At 43.0% G+C, this 25152-nt stretch overlaps 1 protein-coding gene across 2 annotated transcripts in view; it reads left to right on the top strand.

Annotated features, from left to right (window-relative positions):
* Positions 1–25152, top strand: part of INPP5A (inositol polyphosphate-5-phosphatase A) — a 611899-nt gene that overhangs the window by 225764 nt on the left and 360983 nt on the right. For both annotated transcript variants that reach the window (XM_073595667.1, XM_073595668.1), the window contains exons 3-4: positions 554–654; positions 17520–17607. In XM_073595667.1, coding sequence (XP_073451768.1) covers positions 554–654; positions 17520–17607 — 189 coding nt within the window. The remainder of the gene's footprint in view (positions 1–553; positions 655–17519; positions 17608–25152) is intronic.

The following is a 25152-nucleotide window of genomic DNA, read 5'->3' as shown; positions in this document are numbered from 1 at the left end:
TGATTGGTGGGGAGAATATTTAGTGTGAAAATTAATTTGCGATCGTCACACAACTGAGTGGGATCGGGATGCAGTGCTCTGCGCCCCCGAGCCCACCCTTTTTTTGAAACCTCTGGCTCTAATCATGTGTCTCAAAAAACATCCCCCCCATCCCCGCCATAGGAATTCATGCGCCAGGCATCCTGAAAGGGGCCGCATGCATGGATAGGGTGGGCGGCGGTTTTAGGGGTGGGCGCTCACAATTCATGGGCCGCCACTGGATTAATGTACTTGTCACACACGGTAGTAAAATGGAGGTGAAGGGGTTAATGTTCAGATGGGCAGGAGAAGGAAGGTGAGGGGTAATATACAGATCACTATAGTCAGGGACTGTATAGCAGATAGCACATGTAGTTGTCAGCAGGGCTGGACTGGGACAAAAATTTGGCCCTGGACTTCATCCAGACCGGCCCCCTTTAATTTTGAATGTCCCCGTCGGCACCCCCTTTTGTTCTGTATTACTGGTTTGTCTGCAATATCTGCTCATTGTCTATTTTATGTTTGTGTCTTTCAGACTGTGCATGCACAGAAGCCTCAGTTTTTATCATTGCACTGTCAGGAAGTTGGTGGGAAAAATTATGAAGCGTCTATGTCTCACGTGGACAAACTGGTCAAGTAAGTTATTTTCCTTTTTGTATTAATGTGATTGACATGGAAAGCAGTTCAGCTGAAAACCTGTTGCTTTTGTTTGTCTTACCTTAAAAATTATGATAATTTTGTATGGCACAGAAAAATGTTGGTTGTGTTTCTTGTGCAGTCAAGGGGCCCCAACAGTGTAAAGAACATTGTCCAGCTTAGAAAAATGAGTCTTAAGCCCCATACACACTATCCGATTTTCTGCTGATTTTTGTCTTCAGATTTACCAAAATCATATAATATGAGGTCAAACCTTAGGAGTTTCAATTTGTATGCAATCAGGCCGGCCCTTGCACTACATGGTTTTGGTAAATCTGAAGACAAAAATCAGCAGAAAATCTGATAGCGTGTATGGGGCCTAAGTTTACATGACATACCTGTAGGCCAATCTCTGCTTTTCCCCAAGCCTATCCAAAAAAAATACAATCCTGAATAATCATCTCATCTTGGCGTAGAAACCATAGAGACACCGTAACCATGGAACACTCCCTGCCATAACAGGAATGGGCGCTCGTGGAAACCAAGCTCTGTTTTTCTACGCTGTGTTTTTTTACACTACTGGGGCCCCTTGACTGCACAACTTCTTTTTTTTTTTTTTTTTTTTTTTGGTGTCAAAGGTAAAACTTTGACACCATGCAAGACGAAAAATGCTTAGTGGTTCTAAAATTTGAATGTTTTTTTTACCTTAATGCATTTTATGCATTACTTTTAGGGTAAAAAAAAAAAAGCACCCACAAAAGTGGACTGACAGGACCAGAAAGTGAAGAGTGGGATGGTAGGAAGCAGAAGAAGAAATGATATGGGGGAAGTGTGGCCTACTAACCAAAAAGGGGGAGGTAGGCTGTATATGATGTCCAAAGGAAGGAGCAGAAGCCAAATGCTAGAACCATCCATTGATGGCACCTATATGGGCACCGCCGCAGAAGACCCATCAACGTCACACAGGTGCGAGCAAAGGGAAGGGGAGGCGCCATCACCAATGCGGAAGAGCCGCCTGGTGGTTTGGTGCCAAACTGATTTCAATAGCGCTCGTAGACTGAATGATCGCCGGCAAATGCCGCACCATAGAAACTGACGCCGCCCGCCTGGCGTGAAAATTATACGATTGATTATATGATATGAATTTCAAGCGATTTTTCACTTTTTATTTATTTAGTTCTTTCTTTTCTCCTTATGTGATTTGGTGTATTTCATACACTTTCATGCACTATACTATGATATGATTCCATACACTTTTTGAATGCCTCTATACGCCTTTTGTCAACTTTCTAACCCTATAGGAACCCTTGCAATAATTTTCAGGTCTCAGGGAATGCCTGTTAAAATGAGTTCAGCAGGGCTCGGTGGGATTATGCCCCTTACATTGATAGTGAGGAGAAAGCCTCCATTACAGTGGTGGTCAGAATGCCAGCTTACCGTCAACTAAAAAGATCATTGATGTCATGCCGCGAGTACTGTCAGTCACCGCTGTCTGCTCTGCCCCCACCCCCCCCCATATGCAGGGCCGTCTTTAATATTGATTGGACCCTGGGCAAAACTTTTCTTGGGGCCCCCCCTAGGCAGTTTTGCTTTCCACCTGCTCTGAGACATACAATAAATAGCAGCTAGACTCAAAATCAGTTTACTGAATCCGATCAGGCAGCTATTGCGATTGGTTGCCAGAGGTTACAGTGTATCATTACGGCTCACTGACTGGTTGCTAGAGGTTACAGCACACATTACGGCTCACTGATTAGTTGCTAGAGGTTACAGCACATGATTTCTGCTTGTTGATTGGCTGCTAGAGATTACTGTGGATATGACCTCAGGGGGGCATGATATACATATCAATTCCACCGGCCGCCGCTATTTACATATGAATGCCGGTAGTTTACAGGTAAACACAGGGTCTGCAGGTAAGTCATCTGTACACAACAAAAGGGCAGAGCTGGGCAGCATTAATAGTAGCACTTCACACTGAGATATTGGGACACAGCACGGGACTAAAACCTCAAGGGACGAGGGAATTTAAACCAGGATAGTTGGCAAGTATAAGGCAGCTGCTTTGGGCCCCACAACAATGACAGCTGCCCCTTTTGCCCTGCTTTAAAAATGGCCCTGCCCCCATGGAGGCAGCTTAGGCTCTCAGCGACTCGCTGACAGGCTAAACCGGGTGCCAGTCCAGGCGTGTGGGCAGATCCCGATCATATGGTTACGATCTTTCCCGAGCCTGAACTGGCTCTGCGACGTCAGCCGTCAGGCTTCAGCCCGCTGTCTGCTGAAAACGGGTCACAGGAGTGCAGAAAGAACAGGAGCTTTTGGCTTAACTTTTTTTACTTTAATTCCCATCTAACAGAAGAGGGAAATGGGAGAAAAATCTCACATTTCCACATTTCACAGGTAGCATTCAGAACAGGGAGTAAGGCTAAGTTCCCCTCTCTAACAGCCCAGGCTGTGATGAAATACCTGTATATAAACCGTGTATGTAGCAATCTAAAAATGTTTTTATTTTCCTGTTACGAAGCTGTTAATTCTAGACCTGAAATCTGCATCTCAGCTGCTACAAATACAATACAAATATCCTGAGCGTGTTCTTCTGTCCCAACAGACCTACAAATAGATTTAATTTTCTGCAAAATTGTTTTTCGGCACTCTTGATAACTGTGTGTGAAATTAATATGTAATTTGTAAAACAAATACTTTTTAGCTGTTCCAATCCGGAGGGCTCAGTAAAAGCTTTGCACTGTCACACAATATAATATTAATCTTGTCATTCCATTAAATGTGTTCAATTTTATCAGGCTCCCCATTTTATTCACTGAGCTTTATATATGTGGTGAGATGGCTCCCTCTAGTGTCTGGTTTAGCCATTACACACATTCTAATAGTTGCACAGTTGAAGCCTTTCTCAACTTAGGGTTCATCCAGAGCTTGTTAGGATAAGGTGACCAGATTTTTAAAATAAAAAAAAATGTATTGTCAAATGGTAAATTATTTTATAAGCATATTTATAAGCATATTTTCTTAAATGATATTATGCAGTGTATGTGGTATGTGATTATGGAATGATTGTATGAGATATATAATATGTGTGTGTATGTGTATGTGTGTATATCTATATCTATATATATATATATATATATATATATATATATATATATATATATATATATATATATATATATATATATATATATTTATATTAATATAATTTCTCACACTTCCTCCATGAGATAAAAAAAAATACTACTTAGAATTTTTTAGGATATGACTACCAGATGATAAGAGAAAAACCTTGGAGGGAGGGATGGGGCAGCTAAATTCAAATCCAATCCGTAAGGAGCGACTCCTGAGAATTTTTTTGAGGGTGCTATGGTGGTGCTTGAGTTAAAAGTGAGGGTGCTAATGAGGGGAGCTACATGTGGGCGTGGCCAAAAGTGGGTGTGGCCAGCAAGTTGCGGTGGTCAGAAAGCGTACAATGGTGATCAGTATATCCTGGCCTCTGTATACCAATAAAAAGCCAAAAAAATGCAGCACACCTCTACACTTCCTATATACAATTCTACAAATGGACTTATAAGTGCAATGGTAAAACCTATAAAATAATATCCAGTGCAAAACAGCCAATATATTGCAATATAGTAGTGATGGTGTCACTCCTACTTAAAAAAATATTTTGAGATATTGCAGAGCTTCAATGTGCAAATAATGGTGAAACCACCTACATACGATAATAGAGATGCAAATCAAGCAGTGTAATAGAACATAGTAGTGATGGTATCACCCTCCCTGCAAAAGGTAAGAAATATTGCAGAGCTGCAATGTGCAAATCGTGGTGACACCCCCTATATATAATCATAATAGTAAAATGTAAAATATGTACATCCATTTATGATTATACTGTATATAGGGGGTTTCACCACGATTTTCACATTGCAGCTCTGCAATATTTCTTACCTTTTGCAGGGAGAGCGACACCATCACTACTATGTTCTATTACACTGCTTGATTTGCATCTCTGTTGTATGTAGGTGGTTTCACCATTATTTGCACATTGAAGCTCTGCAATTTCTCAAAATATTTTTGCAGAGGGGGTGACACCATCACTACTATATTCATATTGCAATACATTGATTGATTTGCACTGGATATTCATTTATAGGTGTTACCATTGCACTCTTAAGTCCATTTGTATAATTTTATAGATGACGTGTAGGTCAGTGCTGCATTTTTTTAATTTTTATTGATTTACGTTAGATGAGGGAACCAGCTAACAAGATTCTCTTGCTGCTTTTGAGATTTTTTTCGTTGCACGGCAGTGGTTTTACTTGATTTGTTATGTCCCCTGTATACTGGTGGTCAGTGTGCCGGTGGTCAGTGTGCCCCCCCCCCGTGTGCCGGTGGTCAGTGTGCCCCCCCCCCCGTGTGCCGGTGGTCAGTGTGCCCCCCCCGTGTGCCGGTGGTCAGTGTGCCCCCCCCGTGTGCCGGTGGTTAGTGTGCCCCCCCCCCCCGGTGTGCCGGTGGTCAGTGTGCCCCCCCCGGTGTGCCGGTGGTCAGTGTGCCCCCCCCGGTGTGCCGGTGGTCAGTGTGCCCCCCCCCGGTGTGCCGGTGGTCAGTGTGCCCCCCCCGTGTGCCGGTGGTCAGTGTGCCCCCCCCCGTGTGCCGGTGGTCAGTGTGCCCCCCCCCGTGTGCCGGTGGTCAGTGTGCCCCCCCCCTGTGCCGGTGGTCAGTGTGCCCCCCCCCTGTGCCGGTGGTCAGTGTGCCCCCCCCCTGTGCCGGTGGTCAGTGTGCCCCCCCCCCCGTGTGCCGGTGGTCAGCGTGCCCCCCCCCCCCCGTGTGCCGGTGGTCAGCGTGCCCCCCCCCCGTGTGCCGGTGGTCAGCGTGCCCCCCCCGTGTGCCGGTGGTCAGCGTGCGCCCCCCCCCCCGTGTGCCGGTGGTCAGCGTGCCCCCCCCCCCCGTGTGCCGGTGGTCAGCGTGCCCCCCCCGTGTACCGGTGGTCAGCGTGCCCCCCTTGTGTGCTGGTGGTCAGTATTGGGTGCAGGAGGATGCTACGTGCAAAATGCAAGGTTCAGGAGTGCGTTAAACTGCAAAGACACCAATTAATTAAACATGGCACACTTCTCTTCTAAAATCTTGATTACCAACATACAGGAGCCGAGGCAAGAATACAGGCATCAGATGTATAATAAATGAGTGCAGCCTAGTAGGACATGCAGTAGTGTGAACTGAACATCCATCCAGCACAGCCAGGAATTGGTGGGTAAGCCGGGGGTGTATGGCCAGGGCTGGTGCAAGGATCCCCCCCAGATTTCAGTTGAGTCCCCCCAAAGCCCTAACAGCATAGACATCTAATCTGTGGACACGGCTGCCTCTCTGTAAAGAAACAGTCTCATCCATCTCCTTATCGGCTAGTTGCTGCTGTTCTGTCTGGCGATCCTCTCCCTGTCACAGCGGTGTGCTCTCCAGCAAGCAGCAGTGAGTAGTATGCCCTGTTCTCACCCGATCTCCTGAGCTGACGGCACATCTTCTGGCCTGGGAATCATGGCACTACTGCTCCCCAGACTCTTCACACTCTTCCTGCCTAGGCTGCCGACCCGCCACTCTCCCTCCTGGTCCTGCCGCCCCGGTTTCACTACTTTTGAGGTGGTCCTGCCCCACCAAACTGGCGGTCCTCCCCACTTTACTCTGCCATGTTTTTAGAAGCTAAGAACCTGTGCAAACCTCTCCCTCATCTCCGCCCTCCAGACCTGCTGCTACATCTCCTGGCACAGGAGTCCCTGCACTGTGATCCTCCAGACTCCTCTCACTCCCTCCAGGATTAAAGGATAAGTTTAACTCTATGGAAAAATTTATAAATGCACAGATTTTTGCATAAAAAAGTGCATTTACTTTTTCCAGCAGGGGCCTGGAAAGCATTGCACCCACGATCAGTAAAGGTTCAGTTTTTTTTTTTTTTTTTTTTTCAAACATGTCATACTTACCTCCGCTGTGCAGTTGGTTATGCACAAAGTGGCCCCGATCCTCCTCTTCTAGGGTCCCTCCATGGCACTCCTGGCTCCTCCTCTTCTCGAGTGTCCTGTCGGAGAAGTGCTCTCCTATGGGACACCTATGCGGGCGCCATCCCGTGTCCTGCTGCTGCGTCTGTTGACACAGACAGCAAGACTCGGCTCCGCCCCCCCCCGACACCCGGGTCATTGGATTTGATTGGCAGCAGCGGGAGGCAATGGCTGCGCTGCTATCAATCTATCCAATCAGGATGCGAGGCACTGGCTGGAACTGGTTTGCTTGTTCCCGTTGCGGTAATTACGGGGCTCAGGTAAGTATAAGGGGGACTTGGGGGGGGGGGGGGGGGGGCGCTGCTGCAGTAAAGAAGGTTTTTCACCTTAATGCATACAATGCATTAAGGTGAAAAACGCTGAGGGTTTACAACCCCTTTTAAGCCCATACCACTGATTGAAAGCCGGAATACATGTCAATGGACTACGGGAACGCTCATCGGCACCCCTGCCGCCCATTGATGACTACAAACCCCTGTGCCATGGTGGAAGATGGTACTTAAGGGTTTATTCGTTCACAGGAATCTGTAAATGAATGACACAGCTATGTGGGTGGAGCCCCGTACAGCCATGATCTTTTAAAAAAGTGACAGTTAATGCCTCTGTACACTGCCATGCAAACTGCTAAGCTTATTCTCTGTCCTGACCCTCTGTACGCTGGCCTGCTGATCTCCCATCCTCTGCCCTCACAATTTTTACTGCACCCCAACATCAGACAGGCTAGATCTCCCCTGTGCCCTCCTCCTGCCACCCGCCTGCTATGTGATGGCAGATTAGACAAACTAAAATGTCCTTGTTGTGCCCAGTAGGAGAGAGGGTGCGGCCTTAGGAAATGAAAGACAGGTATTTTAACCACTTTAAGACCAGCCTCGTTTTGGATTTTAGGTGTTTACGTGTTTAAAACAGGTTTTTTTGCTAGAAAATTACTTAGAACCCCCAAACATTTTATATATGGTTTTTCTTCTAACACCATAGAGAATAAAATGGCGGTCGTTACAATACTTTTTTTTGCACCGTATTTGTGCAGTGGTCTTAAAAGCGCACTTTTTTTTTGGGAAAAAATTCACTTATTTGAATAAAAAAAATAAGAGAACAGTAAAGTTAGCCCAATTTTTTTTATATATTGTGAAAGATAATGTTACGCCAAGTAAATTGATATCCAACATGTCACGCTTCAAAATTGCGCCCACTTGTGGAATGGCGTCAAACTTTTACTCTCAAAAATCTCCATAGGCGATGTTTAAAAAATTCTACAGGTTGCATATTTTGCGGTACAGAGGAGGTCTAGGGCTAGAATTATTGCTCTCGCTCTACCGGTCGCGGCGATACCTCACATGTGTGGTTTGACCACCGTTTTCATATGCAAGCACTACTCACGTATGCGTTCGCTTATGCACTCGAGCTCGTCGGGACTGGGGGTTTTTAAAAAAAAAAAAATTATTATTTATTTTACATTATTTTATTTATTTTTACACTGTTTCTTTTTAAAAAAAATTGTGTCACTTTTATTCCTATTACAAGGAATGTAAACATCCCTTGTAATAGAAAAAAGCATGACAGGACCTCTTAAATATGAGATCTGGGGTCAAAAAACCTCAGATCTCATATTTACACTAAAATGCAATAAAAAAAAAAAAAAAAAAAAAAAAGTCATTTAAAAAATTGACATTGAAAAAAATGTGCCTTTTAAGAGGCGTGGACGTAAGTGACGTTTTTGACGTCGCTTCCGCCCAGCAGTGTCATGGAGACGAGTGGGGGCCATCTTACCCTCACTCGTCTCCAGACACACCACAGAGAAGGACGCGATCGTCTCCGCCGCTACCGACGGCTCCTTTAAGCGGCGGAGGGCACCTGATCGCGGCGGGAGGGGGGGTCCCTCTCCCGCCACCGATAAAAGTGATCTCGCGGCGAATCCGCCGCAGGGACCACTTTTATCTGAAAGCCGGCCGCCGCACGAAAACGGGGATACCGGGGTTATGGCAGCTAGCTGCTTCCATAACAACGATATCCCCGTTCAAAGTTTGGAAGTACATCGTCGTACGGCGGTCAGTAAGTGGTTAAAAGTACAAATACCCAACAAGTGGCTGAATATTTGGATACAATTTTTTTCAGGAATTAAAAAAAAAAAAAAAAACTTACATGCTTTGGTGGATGCGGCATCACTCTGATACTGCATCTATCCCCTGCTGGCTCCACACTGAGAACTGAGTGATCAAACACTGCTGATCACTCAGTTCTCCCCTCCGCTCTCAGTCACTCTCTGCTCTGCCCCTCCAATGCTCACTGGATCGCTGAGCTGTGGAGGGGGCGGGAGCTCAGGTTCTTAGTGGAACGCTGAGAGGCTGAGCCAGCTGCTGGTCAGGCATCTGGGTGGATCACGACTAGGGTTGCACCGATACCGAGTATTTGCACTAGTATCGGTACTCGTGCAAATGCACCGATACCTGAAACCGATACTTTCAGGCTCAGCTCTTTGAACTGTCAGTGGGTCTCCCCAGTGTTAAAGAAGTCCGGGAATTAGAGCTGTCAAAAAAAAAAAAAAGCAGCTGGCAATGTTTATTAATAACCCTTAATTTACTCTAATCAGCCTTAATTAACTCCCTATTCTCCTCCACTTAATTATTTTTTTCCTGCTTTTTTTCTTTTGTTCACGTCTATTTTATAAACGATAAACAATTAAAACTTTTTTTTGTTTGCTTTGTTAATATATATGTGTAAAAAGATTCACTAACATATATTTACACATTTCACATTGAAAAAGCGCTAAATTAAAAAAAAAAATCTATTTAATTAATTTATAACTTTTCAATGCTTTGTACCATTGCTGACAGCTGAAGTTAAAACAAAACAGTTGCGGTAGGAATCAGTAATTGGTATCGCCGTGCACTAAAAAAAAAAAAAAAAAAAAGAATTGGTACTTGTACTCATTGTAAAAAAAAAAATGTATCGGTGTATCCCTAATCGCGACTTTACTCTTGCTAGAGTCTGTACCGGCTCTGTGATATCAGCCGACAGCGGACTTCAGCCCGCTGTCTGCTGAATCTGGGTCATAGGAGTGCAGAACAAACTGCACTCCTGTGATCCATAGGAGAAGTACAGCCAAATCGGCTTTGACCATACTTCTTTAGCTCTGGTTCGAATGAGCTGCCGTGCCTGCATTTTCCTCAAAAAAGGTGCAAACGCAGCATTGGCTGAGATGTGCGGGGGTGACATTCATTCTGCACATCTCCATAAGAGCTGCGCAATTTAGCTGTAGGTAGTTGTGGGAACACATGTGATTCCTGCACCCGCAACCAGCCTTACTTACAGTGTCTGGGGGGGGGGGGGGGGGGGGATGCCAAGGTATATAACATGCAATCTGTGGGTGCTCAGTAGATTGTGAGGACTCTGCAGGGGAGAAGAGGCCGGTGCAGCAGCAGATAGTTGAGATGGAGTTTTGATAGAAGTTTGAGCAAACCTGTCTTCAGAAGTTGTGTTTCTGCTTGGTGACTGCACTGCTCCCCCTCCTCTCTTCAGGATTTGTTATGCCCGGTTGCAGTGATTGGTGGGTAGATATGTGCACTGGGAATTTTTTTTTGCTTTTGTTTTAATCCGAAAATTCGGATTTCTGAATTTTCAAATTTCTGAATTTTCAAATTTCTGAAAAAAAGAAAGAAAATCCATGAAATTCGAAATAACTAACTAATGATAATTAACTATTAAATTATAGGTATTGGAATTACCTTTCAAACTTGGCTGTTTGTGAACGTAACAAATACAAATTTATCCGAAATAATGAATGCCACATCCATAGCAAATGGAACAAATTAATAATTATCCAAAGTTCCGAATTATCTGAAATAACAAATGCCGCATCTAAGCTAATGGAACAAATTAATAATGACTAATAATAATAAAAAGGTTTTATTATTGTTGTTATTATTATTATTATTATATCATTACGTTCCATTCGTTTAGATACGGTATTCCATATTTTAGATAATTCGTAACTTCGGATAAATTTGTACGCGTTACGTTCACTAACAGCCAAATTTGAAAGGAAATTCCAATACCAATAATTTAATATTTTATTCTTTCTTTCAGATTTTTGGGTTTTCGAATTTTCAGATTTTCATTCTTATTTTTGGATTTACAGATTTATGAAATTTCGAATTTTCGAATTTCCCAAATTTCGAAAAATTGAAAAATTCTGAAATTTCGTAATTAACGAATTTGTCAAAATTCGTTAAACGAATTCGGAACTAAACGAAATACACATGTCGGTGCGTACAGCTGGTCTCTCTGTGTGCTGCTCTGTAGGGGGAGGTCAGTAGCTCCCCAGGGAAGGATTATGGACAGAGGAGATGTTCTCTAATCTGGACATCGAAGAGACACCCCCAGGGTTTCCGATTTGCGCCCCATGACTGCCTGAGTAGTGAGAGTGAATGGAGCTGTCAAGTCCAACCTCAGACGTGGTCCGGGGACAGTGTTCTCAGTCCGGGGGCGTCTGGTCACCCCATGTTAGGAGTCCGTTGAGCAAATAACAATTCCTGCCTCTCAGATACTGTAAGTAAGCAGTGACTCAATGATGATTTCAGCTGTCTGTAAGGGGATCATTCTTCCAATTGACCACCATTCTAAGGAGCAATCATTTTCTGTACTTGCTGAAAATGTGCTTAGCCTTAAAAAGAAATCTACTGCATCAACACCCCCAATTTCCAAAAAATTGGGACCCTGTGTAAAATCTTCAGCAAAACAGAATGCAATGATTTGCAAATCTCATAAACCCAAATCTTATTCGCCATATAAAATAGAAAACCATCCATTGTGCACAGAATTTTCTCTAGGTTCTCTGAATCATTTGATATGTACTGTAGATGAGGTTATATTGGAATTCAGTGCAATTTTACATAGAGGAACATTATTCTGAAATGGTTTCACAATTTTTAGGTGCAACTTCTTGTAGATTGGTGAACCTCTGCCCATATATGTATGTCTGAGAGACTCTGACTTTCTAAGATGCTCTTTTTATATACCCAATCATGCTAAATGATCTGCAACCTGTTTAATTGCTTTTGGTGCCGCTCGAAGTAGAGGTGAAAACATATTCCTGTGTCCCAGAATATGGAGTACAGGCTTGTCCTAATACCAATCCAGGGGGTTAGTAAATGGGAAAGGATCACTGCTACTCCCGACCAGCCCAGGTGAAAAAAACGATAGAGCGGCCTCAGCCTACATGTCTCTACCTAACACTATGTCTAAGCCAGTGGCGACCCGTCCATTGTGGGGGTGCACGGGTGCCGCTCCCGCCTTTCCGTGTGTCTGGCCCCCTAATCTACATGAAGGGCGCCTGATGCATGGATTCCAATGGGATTTTTTTTTTTTTTTTTTTGAAGCACGTGATCAGAGCTGGAGGTTCTAATAGGCTTCAATAAAGGGTGGGCTTGGGGCGCAGAGCACCCAGTTGTGTGACAATAGTGAATGAAAATTCGCTATTATCACACTGATTCTTCACCCGGCCAATCAGGAAGCGGGTCGTGAGACCCGTTTCCAGATTGGCCAAAAGGAGAAGACATCTATTGGCCTATGAGGAGGAGGGAGGAGGAGGGAGGGAGGAGATGCACGGCCAAGGAGATGCATGGGACACGGAGGAGACTGAGGGGGAAGCCGCTGTCTTCACCTGTTAGCATGGGGTGAGTGAGATGGCAACCGGGGGGGGACGGGTGGGTATGGTGTGCGGTGCGGGCTGGAGCAACTGGGTCAGTCCATGGTCAGGTCCATCTGGCGCCCCCCAACCGATGGAGCACCAGCCACCACTGGTGTAAGCTCTGGTGGGCATGCCGAAATGCATCGGGCTGTGTGTGGTTTGTAGGTGGACGCTCTTTATCATTTATTCCCCTGGGCAGGTCAGGAATAGCGGCAATCCTTTCTCATTTACATGTTAACGGACTTGTTGCCAATTAACCCAACTAGCTGCAAAATGTTCTTCCAGCGCTTTATCGTTGGTACCACCTATTTTGCCAGCTTTTTGTTGCCCGGTCCCAACTTTTTTGAGACCTGTTGCTGCGATCAGTTTCAAAATTAAATTATTTTTTTCTTAAATTGGTACATTTTCTGTTTAAACATTTGATATGTTTTCTATTTTCTATTATGAATAAAATATGGGCTTATAAGCTTTGCAAATCATTGCATTCTCTTTGTGTAGAATTTTCCACAGCACCCCAACATTTTTGGAATTGGTTTTGTATCAAATTTAAAGTTGAACATGAGGCTAATTAAGTATTAAAAAAAAGGTATCCCCTCCTCCTACCTATTCTACAGCCTGTCTAAAAAAAAAAAAACACCTCTATAAATGCCTTTTTTCCCATTTTGCTGCGGTGTGGTCACATGATCCAGCAGCTCTGGCTCACCTGTGAAAGCGGCTGCTGCAGGGCAGAGGAGGGAGCGCTGACATTGGAGGGGTAATGCGAGTCAGGTTGTGATGTCGTGGTTCTAGGAATTTAGCGCCGTTGTCATGTGCTCCCTTACACAGGGGAATTGAACCTCCTGGATCATGTGACCGCACCAGAGTGGATTAAAAAGCGGTGTATATTCACAGATCTTTTTCATACAGGTTATGCAGGTAGGCAGCATTTTCAAGAATATTTGTAGTTGGCTTTTGCTACCACTGGGAAGGCTTATTAAGCTACAATATTTGATCATTTTGTTCTTGGGTTTCAAAATCATTTAAGCACTTCCTGCAAAATCAAGTACCTGTACTTCATTTTGCTTAAGTGGATGTACCAGGGTGATGCCTGCAGCTACAGACATCACCCTGGTACTGTATAGAGCAGACGGTCGGCTTTCTATTAGTGACAACCAATGCGGCTGTTGTTACAAGGAGCGGGAGGGGACGTCGTCGTTCAGCCGCTCTGCCTGGGTCTCCCGTCCCACCGGGAGACCCAAGGCACCAGCTGGCACATTCAGATTCGGCTTTGATTGGGTCTCCGATGTAGAAACCCGGAAACTGTCACTTCCGGTTTACTTGGCAGCCTACGGCGTGGATTTAGAAAAAAAAGTACTTAAAAGCGCCAATCTTGGTGTTTTGAAAACCTTTAAGTGCAGAGAAGGGATTTGGGGTCTATTAGACCCCAGATCCCTCCATAAAGAGTACCTGTCACTGCCTATTATGGTCACAAGGGATGTTTACCTTCCTTGTGACAGCAATAAAAGTGATCAGAATTTTTTTTTTTTTTAAAGCACCCCATCCTTCCGTGCTCCTGTGCCAAAGAAAACTTGTATGTTATCTGTGCCCCCACATGCAAACAGTGTTCAAACCACAGGTGAGGTATCGCCGCGATCGTTAGAATGAGAGCAATAATTCTAGTGCAAGACCTCCTCTGTAACGCTAAATGGGTAACCGTCAGAAATTTTTAGCGCGTCGCCTATGGAGATTTTTAAGTACCACATTTCGTCACCATTCCACAAGCATGCACAATTTTAAAGCGTGATATGTTGGGTATCTATTTACTCGGCATAACATCTTTCACATTATACAAACAAAACTGGGCTAACTTTACTGTTTAGCGCTAAATTGAAGTTTTTTTTTTCTTACATCAAAAATTACGTTTGACGCAAATACTGTGTGACGTAAAATATTGCAACAACCGCCATTTTATTCTCTAATGTCTCTGCTAAAAAAATATATATATGTTTGGGGGTTCGAAGTAATTTTCAAGCAAAAAAATACAGACTTTTACTTGTAAGCAACAAGTGTCAGAAATAGGCTTGGTCTTGAAGTGGCTAAGAAAAATATGCCTCACCCAATGGTACAATGAAAGCAGTGGAACGTATCTTGCATGGTCTTTTATTGCAGTAGAGCAGACCTGTACCTAACTGACCATTCACAGTCTGCCTGACTTGCATTTTTGACATGTGTTTTTAGAATAGAATGTTGAGATCCCCCACCCCCGCCCGATCATTCTGAGCATTTGTGTAATGCTGTATTTATATCTGTAACACATCTGTTTTGTGATTTTTGCCTCCCCTGCCACCTCAGAGCTGCACAACTGTGTTTCCAAAAATCTGTCCAGTCATTCATCCTGACCACTGTTTAGGAAAAGTGCTCTAAAAGTTCAGCAATCAAGATTTTCTCATTTAAATGTACCGCACAGAATTGCATAGATGAGAACTCTGAAAACCACAATTTATTCTGCATTTTGTATAAAAGCACACCTAATGCACAAAGGTTTCAATCCAGTCTGCTTGATAAGTACCGTAATCCTTTTCCGTAAGTAAGGCATTAAAGTAAACTACGTTGTAAAAAACCATTAAATCACAATAATGTGAACAGTGGAAGGGAAAAAGGTGAGAAAACAAGCTAAGTTGTTTCCCGTTATAGAGTGTCTTGCTGGGAAAGATAGAGTGAGATTTACAATTAAACGTATGCAAGAATGTGAATATTGAGTCTAAAATTACTATTGTGCATACTTGTGGTTCTAAAGACAGAAGGGTTTTTTTATCTTAATGTATTAAGATAAAAGAAAACCTGTTTGTAGCAGCCCTCCCTCAGCCCCCCCAATCCTTACCTGAGCCCCCCCAATCCTTATCTAAGCCGCCCTAGATCTAGAGATATTGCCCAAGAGAGCCTCTTGTTCGGGGGCTCTCCCTCATTGGGTAAAAGTCAGTCAATGAGCCAATGAGGAGAAAGAGGAGGCGGGGCTGAGCCGGGGCTCGGTGTCTGAATGGACACACAGAGCAGTGGCTCTGCTCCAGTGCCCCCATAGCAAGCTGCTTGCTGTGGGGGCACTCAGCAGGAGGGGGAAGGGGAGGGGCACCAGGAGTGCCGGGCGAGGGACCCAAGAATAGGAGGATCCAGGTTGCTCTGTGCAAAACCATGTTTGTTATTTAAAAAAAAAAAAAAAAAAAGACTTAAATATCACTTTAAGTGTGGTACACACTATTTGTTTTTTTTTTGTTCAACCCAGCGGGGTTGAAGAGCTCGGGAGGAGCCGCTGTACTATGACGTTAGTACAGCAATCTCCCCCATCCCCCCCCCCCCTTTCTGCTGAGCTATTGTGTTCTGACATGGGGACGCCCCCCCGCCAGAACAGCTCGGTCAGCGTTCTCAGCTGTTGGCTGCCAGCACTGATCGGATGCCGATCGGCAGACCTCTCTCGATCATGCCACTTCGACAGAAGCCGGACATTTGCCCAGCCTCTGTTGGACCGCCACCTGTACACATGCCCCATTATTCGGCCCGTGTGTATGTGGCTTTAAGCTGGCCATAGATAAATCGAAATTTGGCCGGTTCGGCAGGGACCGTATGAATTTCAATCAGTCTCTGCCTGTTCTTATTCAAAAGGAGTTGATATAATGATAGACTCCTCAAACTGTTATGTATATTTTTTTATATTTCCGTTCAATCATTGCTTGCAGCCAATCAGCTGCAGCACCAATTGGTGTATTCTGATAATGGAGGACCCCCCCACTGTCAGAATACAATAGCTTGTTCAGTTTTTTTTTTCAGACCAGCTGCTCCTCTATGCCAGCTTTACTTTTGAAAGATTTACCTTTTACTATCATATTTGGCTTTACTTATTTTGCCTGATAACTCTCACAGTTGAGATTCAGAAGAAAGACTACCTGAGATCTGACGGTGGTTGCCCTGCCAACTGCCTGACATCATGCTGATAATGTATTCTGGCTTACAGCTCCAATGTATGCAAAGCAGTGCCTGATATGAAAACACTGTATATGTTTAGATTCATCTTAACTGCAAGCTGCCATTATTTAGAGCTTTTGTGCACATCATTTGGATTTTGCGTTGGTTTTTAGCATGTCAGTAGAACAGCCCCGATCTCCGGTGGCCTTTCATCTCTGACTTTCAGCTCCAAGAGCCATCATAAAAATAGATTAGTATGGGAACCAGTACACATTTTTTTTTATTGGTAAACTTGCACTATTTAAATATGTTGAAACTGAATATTAATGTCCTTTCATAATGCAAATTGTCACTAATTTTCTTTCATTTCTGTGTCCAGCGGGGTATTTTGTAACAGGACAGTCAGGCAGCATTTCAGATCCCACAACATTCACATTCGAAAGCAGAAAAGCTTCATTAAATCACAACGAGAATTTAAAGAGCAACTCAGTCTGCTCACACAATTTGTTATAAAAACATCTTTGCCATTCTGAAGCTTCCCTCCAACCACTTTGCATATTATTTTATATATACTGTGATTCTGTACTTGCCAGATATGCTGCAGAAATCTCCTTCTGAGTCTGTCTGCGCCCATTTTAACTGTGGGCAGCTGAAGCTGCTGCCTATTCACTTCCTGGATTTACACAGACACATACCTCCAGCTCTGCAGCTCTCATTGGCCCTCTTATGACTCATCCCCCCCTCCCTTCCTGGCAAACTCTCACTAGAGTGATAGAGAGAGCTGTGCATGATGTCATACGCCTAGGCTAATGACCAGACAAACAGGAAGTGGGCTGTATAAGGGATTTACTGGCAGAAAAAAAAATGTTTTACTATCAAAAGTTAAAACAACAACAAGGGCATCTTTGTTAAGAAAAAAAAATGGGGCAGAAGAAGATTTAATAGATGGAAAGATTTCTGAAGTTCCGCTTTAAGCAAAATAAGAACTTTGATTCCACCACAGAACATGGCAGCTTTAATTCACTACTGATTTTGACGTAGACCAGTATATGTCTTTACAGTAGAGCAGGTGGTGGTCAGATTTCTGGTTGGCCACTAAAGTGTCTTCAGAGCAAACTGTTTGAAACATAAAGGATCACTCTGCGTATTCAAGTCCTTTTAATCACACTCTATGTTTATGATTTCAGAGATCTGCTTTCGAGTGATGCCATGAAAGAGTACAACCGAGCTCGTGTTTACCTGGATGAGAATTACAAATCACAGGAAAATTTCACGGTAAGATTTCTCTTATCTGGAACTGTATTGTAGTGGGTGGCCATATTGTTTTTCGTCTTTGCTAAATAGTCTTCCTATGATTTGATACTGTAAAGACCAGTTCTGCCACTGGCTATTCATGTGTACAGTTGGGTGGAGAAAGTATTTGATCCCCTGCTGATTTTGTATGTTTGCCCAATGACAAAGAAATGATCAGTCTATAATTGTAATGGTAGGTTTGTTGTAACAGTGAGAGACAGAAGAACAACAAAAATATCCAGAAAAGAACATTTCAAAAAAAGTTATTAATTGATTTGCATTTTTATGCGTGAAATAAGAATTTGATCACCTATCAATCAGCAACATTTCTGGCTCCCAGGTGTCTTCTATACAGGTAATGAGCTGGGATTGGGAGCACTCTCTTAAAGGGAGTGCTCCTAATCTCAGCTTGTTACCTGTATGAAAGAGACCTGTCTACAGAATCAATCCGATTCCGATCTCTCTACCATGGCCAAGACCAAAGAGCTGTCAAAGGATGTCAGGGACAAGATTGTAGACCTACACAAGGCTGGAATGGGCTACAAGCAGCTTGGTGAGAGGGTGACAACAGTTGGGGCACTTATTCACAAATGGAAGAAACACAAAATAACTGTCAATCTCCCTCGGTCTGGGGCTCCATGCATGATCTCACCTCGTGGAGGTTCAGTGATCATGAGAACAGTGAGGAATCAGCCCAGACCTACATGGGAGAATCTTGTCAATGGTCACAAGGCAGCTAGAACCATAGTCACCAAGAAACCAATCGGTAACACACTACGCCGTGAAGGACTGAAATCCTGCAGTGCCCACAAGGTCCCCCTGCTCAAGAAAGCACATGTACAGGCCCGTGTGAAGTTTGCTAATGAACATCTGAATAATTCAGAGAAGAACTGGGTGAAAGTGCTGTGATCAGATGAGACCAGAATCGAGCTCTTTGGCATCAGCTGTGTTTGGAGGAGGAGGAAAAGCTGTCTATGACCCCAAGATCACAATCCCCATCGTCAAACATGGTGGAAACATGATGTTTGGGGGTGTTTTTCTTCAAAGGGGACAGGACAACTTCACCGCATCAAAGGGACGATGGACAGGGCCATGCACTGTCAAATCTTGAGTCAGAACCTTCTTCCCAAAGCCAGGGCATTGTCCTGCTGGAATACCCATCCGAGACCCATTTTCAGTGACCCAAAACACACGGCCAGGGCAACTTGGAGAGGATCTACAAAGAGGAGTGGGACAAAATCCCTCCTGAGATGTGTGCAAACCTGGTGGCCAACTACAAGAAACCTCTGACCTCTGTGATTGCTAACATGGGTTTTGCCACCAAGTAGTAAGTCATGTTTTGCGAAGGGGTCAAATGCTTATTTCACTCATTAAAATTCAAATCCATTTATAACTTTTTTTTTTTTTTTTAAATGTTTTCTGGATTTTTTGTTCTGTTTCTTACTGGTAAAATAAACTTAACTTTAAAATTATTTACTGATCATTTCTTTGTCAGTGACTATTTTCCTCCCTATTCTGTATTTGTGAACATGTTGATGAGCAGTGTTTTTTTGTTTTTTTTTTTTATGGTAGCTAACATCTAGCATTCTCTATAATAGTGAATGCCAAGTAACAGAAATACTATAGAGTTTTTTTTTTTTTTTTTTTTTTAAATACACGAATTTAGGCCGACCTGAATATAAGCCGAGGCACCTAATTTTACCACAAAAAACTGGGAAAACTTATTGACTCGAGTATAAGCCTAGGGTGGGAAAATGCAGCAGCTACTGGGTAAACAATGCCCATTTGCAGCCTCACTGTGCCCATTTGCAGCCTCACTGTGCCCATCCGTACAGTTTCCCAGTACTGTAACAGTGTTTAGTCTATCACGGACTAGGAGGAGGCAGGGCTTTGTTACAATGGACGGCCGCCGAACAGACTGCATAACACAGCGGGAGACGCCCGCTGTTTTATTAATCAAAGGTACGGCTGCTGTACGGCTCACCCAAGTATAAGCCGAGGGGGGGTTTTTCAGCCTAAAAAAATGGGCTGAAAAACTCGGCTTATACTCGAGTATATACGGTAGGTTTGCTGTTTTTCTGAGTGTTGCTTTATTATTGAGTCACAGAGCTGGAAAAAGCATGCTGCCAGTGAATGGTCAGGCCACATGATATACACTTGTTGGCTCTGAGTTAACTAATAATAAAGCTAATAATAAAGCAAGATGACAGCCCGGACCTGTGAACCATCAAACGCAAACCAGCATTGCAAACGCTCATCTTTTTACCTTTTAATTAGTGTCCTGAGCTACAATTTCAAGACTGGTTTTATATAAACCTAAGCAAACAATAGTGTGGTGGTTCACATTTTAATTACCCATCAAGTCTATATATTGATGATTTTTACCCCTGCTCTCATATTTTCCTTTTATCTGGGCAACCATCTTTACTATTTGAATTATTATTATTATTATACAGGATTTATATAGCGCTGACAGTTTACGCAGTGCTTTACAACATGAGGGCAGACAGTACAATTACAATACAATCCAATATAGGGGGGAATCAGAGGGCCCTGCTCTTTAGAGCTTACAATCTAGGAGGGAGGGTCAAGTTATACAAAAGGGTAATAGCTGTGGGGGATGAGCTAATGGAGAAAATGGTGCAGTTGTTAGATGGAGGCAGGATAGGCTTCTCTGAAGAGGAAAGTTTTCAGGGATCGCCTAAAAGTGGATACATTTGGAGACAGTCTGACAGATTGGGGTAGGGAATTCCAGAGGATGGGCGAGGCTCGGGAGAAGTCCCGGGAGAATTAAACGCTCTCAACATTGCTAGGGACAGAAATGCCCTATTTACCTGTCCATTGATTGATTCTCTGTGGGCATGTTAGAAAAGCTTACCTGAAGTGGCCCTGTGAGTTCCAGGTCTTCAAGTGAGCTTTTCTAACATGCCCACAGAGAATCAATCAATGGACAGGTAAATAGGGCATTTCTATCCCTAGCAACCGCTCTGAAATCCACATCTTTACAAACAGTTTATTGGTGGAATCTCCCTTGTTTCTCTCCTTATGTGGTAATTTCATGCTTGTAACATTGAGAGCTCAAGAAGTAATGTTCTGGAGAGAGAAATCTTATAGATGTGGTATTAAACCATGGTAAAAATGCAGCAAGCAGGAAACCACCTACACACTTGTCAAGTGTGGTGTGTGTGTGTGTTTTTTTTTTTTTTTCCTAGCTATTTAACTTCTTTTTTTTTTTTTAATGTGATAAAGTGCAGTACAAGTTAACATATTTGCAAGATACAGTACAAAAAAGTACATTGAGAATGCAAATATAAAACATTGTATAACATTTTAGATAAAGTATCACAATAAAGAGAGTATTTGTATGACACACGTCCACCCAGACAGCCGTCCAGGTGGCACAGAACCCCGATCACCTGACTCCACCCAAATAAATAGGCTCTCCCAGCAGGCCAAGGGACCCAAGAAAATCCCTGCCCATTGGCCGAGACACCCCATATATTCCTAATCTGTCCTTGCAATGCCCTTGTCTTATTTAATGTCAGTAGAAACCCGGCCATCTAGTGACAGAAGCGAGAAAGGCAGCAACTCCAGAATTGGGGTGAAACCAATTGACTTCCTATCAATCGGCCAAGGCAACTATCACTTGGCAGGTAAATTTAAGCGCAACCCAGCCTAAACATCAGGGTGCTACACAAGTATGCAGTATTGCAGAGGGGGAGGGGTTTGGTGCCCAGTGGGGATAGCACATTTAACATTGAATTTGAAAATGTACAGTAAGGGCTACAATATGTACCCAATGACCTTAGAGGTACTGTGTTCAAAGCCAAAATCCTCCTTTTTGTTTTGGCTTAAAGTGTTACTAAACCCACAACAGTAAAGCATGCTTGTTAAGCCTCATACACACGATCAGACTTTATACAAACTTTCCCGTGGATTTCTGTACAAAGGGCGTTGGCTGTGAACTTTTTAAGCATACACACGGCAGGACTTTTTAGGCAACAGCCGCGAATGTAATGACGTTTCAGCGTACTGACACTTCAAAAGAAGACGTTCAATTCTCCGACACCACCCTCTGGTCAACTTCTGTATTGTCTGATATTTTGCATTGGTTCTGAGCATGCATGTTTGTACTTTGTACTAAAGTCTGATGGTTTTGTGTACACTCGATCGGACTTGCCGACGTAGGACTTTTGTTGCCGTCAAGTTTGTCTGATCGCACAGCCAACATTTGTCCGATGAAAACCTAAAAAGTTTGTCCGATGGAGCGTACACATGGTCGGATGTTGCCTTAAAACAGCTAATTTGCATGTTTGTTGTCAAGAAGTCCGATCGTGTGTATGGGCGTTAATACTCACTGTGGAGCCTAATGCCCTGTACACACGATCGGACATTCCGACAACAAAATCCATGGATTTTTTTCCCACGGATGTTGGCTCAAACTTGTCTTGCATACACACGGTCACACAAATCTTGACAGAAATTCCGAACGCCAAGAACACGGTGACGTACAAGACGTACGACGAGCCGAGAAAAATGAAGTTCAATAGCCAGTGAGGCTCTTCTGCTTGATTCCGAGCATGCGTGGAACTTTGTGCATCGGAATTGTGTACACACGATCGGAATTTACGACAACGGATTTTGTTGTCGGAAAATTTGAGATCCAGTTCTCAAATTTTGTGTGACGGAAATTCCGATGGAGCCTACACACGGTCGGAATTTCCGACAACAAGCTCCTATCAAACATTTTCCGTCGGAAAATCCGACCGTGTGTAGGGGGCATAAGGGGTTAATCTGCTTTGTGTAAAAAGGCTGTTTGATCCTGTCTTTTCTGATTCTTCACCACCTTTTTACTGTCCCCAATCCATCTGCTGATTGTACAGAGCCTTGGAGGCACTCTGCACATGCTCAGTTTGGTGTGTATTGCTAGAGTTTTTTTGTTTTTCTTGGGAGGGTGCATGTGATCAGCACAGGGCCAATCAGCACTGTCCAGACAGAGGGTCAGGGGTCCTGCAGCCTCATAGGAATGTCAGGAGAGAATGAAATATCCTCCTACGAGATTTAACCAGACACTGCTAGAAGTCACAAGACTGCTATTTACTGCTGATGAGAAAAGGTATTTAGCAGTTTATATTTACTACAATAATTGCATTTCCATGTTCTGTGTACTGTGGGAGACCAGATATAGTGAATGCAGGCTCCTGGGTTTAGTAACACTTTAAAACAGAATGCAATGTTAATAGTTTTTTCTCTACTTTACCCGCTGGAACCCCCGCAGTTTTTACTATGATAGAGAGATAAGCCACATTTTCTCCTACTAAATTAGACTCTAAAAACACAGACTATATTCTTGGCACTTTGTATTTACACAGTGTCTGAAAGGCTCTTGGCCCTTTATAGAAGGCACAATCTTGTATTTAGAAGCTAAAAATACAGCTTGTCTTTGTCTTGTAAGTAAAATAAACTCTTTCCTTCCAGTAAGGATGGAAAACGTCTATAAATTCAATCTCAGGGGTCATTCTGACTGCACATTCAGGCCTTTGTCCTTAACTTGAGTTTTATTACACCCTGGCAGCTTTCCATCAATAATAATTAGCAGTTGTAGTTCTCATGTTCTGCTAATGAAATCCGTGGTATCTGAGTGCTATGAACACTCGGAGAAACACTAAAGAAAATTCATATTTATCTTGCATACCTAAGTTCCTTATAACTGCAGTTCTCAGTGTTACTGTTTTCCCAAATAATTTTTATTGGACTTTTTAAATATTTAATTGCTTTATGATTATCATAATAGCATTAAAGTAGATGTAAACCCACTCACTAAAATCTTCAGATATAAGCTTTACCATGTCTTTTCAAAAGTTGGTTTCAGTCCTTTTAAATCTGCAGCTTCCATTGTTGGAACATCTGGTGATCCCGTCTTAAAGCTGATCTCCAGGTTTTCTGTGACTTTAGTTTATTTGGAACCAGGCGGGTCCAAACAAACGTTTTCCTTCACTTAGTGCTGCACTGGCTTTAAGCTTCAGCTACATGCGGTACACAGTGCTGGGTTCCAGCTGTGAGATGGAGACTTCCCGTCTCATACCTGGAACAAATCAGTGGCGCTCAGCCATTCATAGGCAGCTTTGTATTCTGTGAATGAATACAAAGCTTCCTCTGATTTGCTGAGTTGGAGAGAGTGACATCAGCCCGCCTGAACCAATCAGCAGAAGTTTTAAAGCTTGGTTCCTCAACCTGTGACCCTCCAGCTGTTGCAGAACTACAAGTTCCATGGCATTACAAGGGTGTCGGTTAAACAAGCATTACAAAATATTTTACAGCGCACACATACAAGAATGACATTTCCTGCAGGGCTAGTTAAAAACACCTGAACATATTAAAAAAAATACGGGGGTTTGGTCACTGTATGGTCATATAGTGCTAAGCCCACTTACTGCGACAAAGTACCCCGAATTAATGGGTCCTACACTAGTAATAGAATGGAAGATCCTTTGTCTAAACCATGGGAGCTGAACTCCTCTATGTGGGAGAACTGAAGGGGATACATCCTAAACACTGGTGGCCTCTAATAGGTAATGAGGAGGGGGAGGGGTGCTCCAGCCCAAAAAACCTGGTCAGGGCCTATTACAATATACAAGTACATATTTGGGGGGCACACCATACAATGCGTTTAAATTCAAGATGGTGCTGCTATAAGACCTACAAACAGTACAAAATATTAAACAAGCATGACTTTCCAAAGGCAGAGGCATAATAGGACTTGTACTTACACAACAGCTTGGGGGTCACAGGTTGAGCACCCATGCTTTAAAGGCCCTGGAGATCAGCTTTAAAGGTCCTTGTTTAGGTACCCATAAGCTCCTCTGCATGGAAAGTTACATGGGAATGAATAAATTGTGCAATAAAGTAGTGCTATGCAAATGAATCCGTATGCAAGTCTCTTAGCATAAACTACGATGCTAATTTGGTTACGATAGAGGATAAATACTTTGTACAAAATCAAAATATTACTTTTGTGTTCTAACAAGTAATTAACCTTATTTATTTTTATGGATTTCATTCTTGCTTTATCCAGCTGCTGCAGTCTATAAACTTTTATTGCAACGTAATTATTGGCGTGCGTTTGATTTTATAGCTGAAAGGGAATTGCTACTGATCACGTTATCATACTATACACAGGACTTGGCAGAGTGCGCTCCATTTTACTAATGACAGATATACAGCAGACGCTTGAAGCTGTAAATGTCAGTTTCTTACTACTGTAATATAATATACTGTATATATTATAATTGTATTTATTCACTGGTTTCCGTTTTTGACTGCAACAACTATATTTTGAAGAAGAAAAAAAAAAAAATAAATATATATATATATATATATATATATATATATATATATATATATATATATATATATATATATATATATATATATATACAATTTATTTATTTTTTTAATATTCTGTTACTATTTGAAACGCTAACTACAGGTTGGGTGCTGTGTAAATGCTTCAACATCAGAGACAAC

The sequence above is a fragment of the Aquarana catesbeiana genome, linkage group LG08, assembly GCF_042186555.1.
Source record: "Aquarana catesbeiana isolate 2022-GZ linkage group LG08, ASM4218655v1, whole genome shotgun sequence".
NCBI lineage: Eukaryota > Metazoa > Chordata > Amphibia > Anura > Ranidae > Aquarana > Aquarana catesbeiana.
The sequence above is the reverse complement of the archived record's forward strand: the minus strand, read 5'-3'. Positions and strand labels throughout refer to the sequence as shown.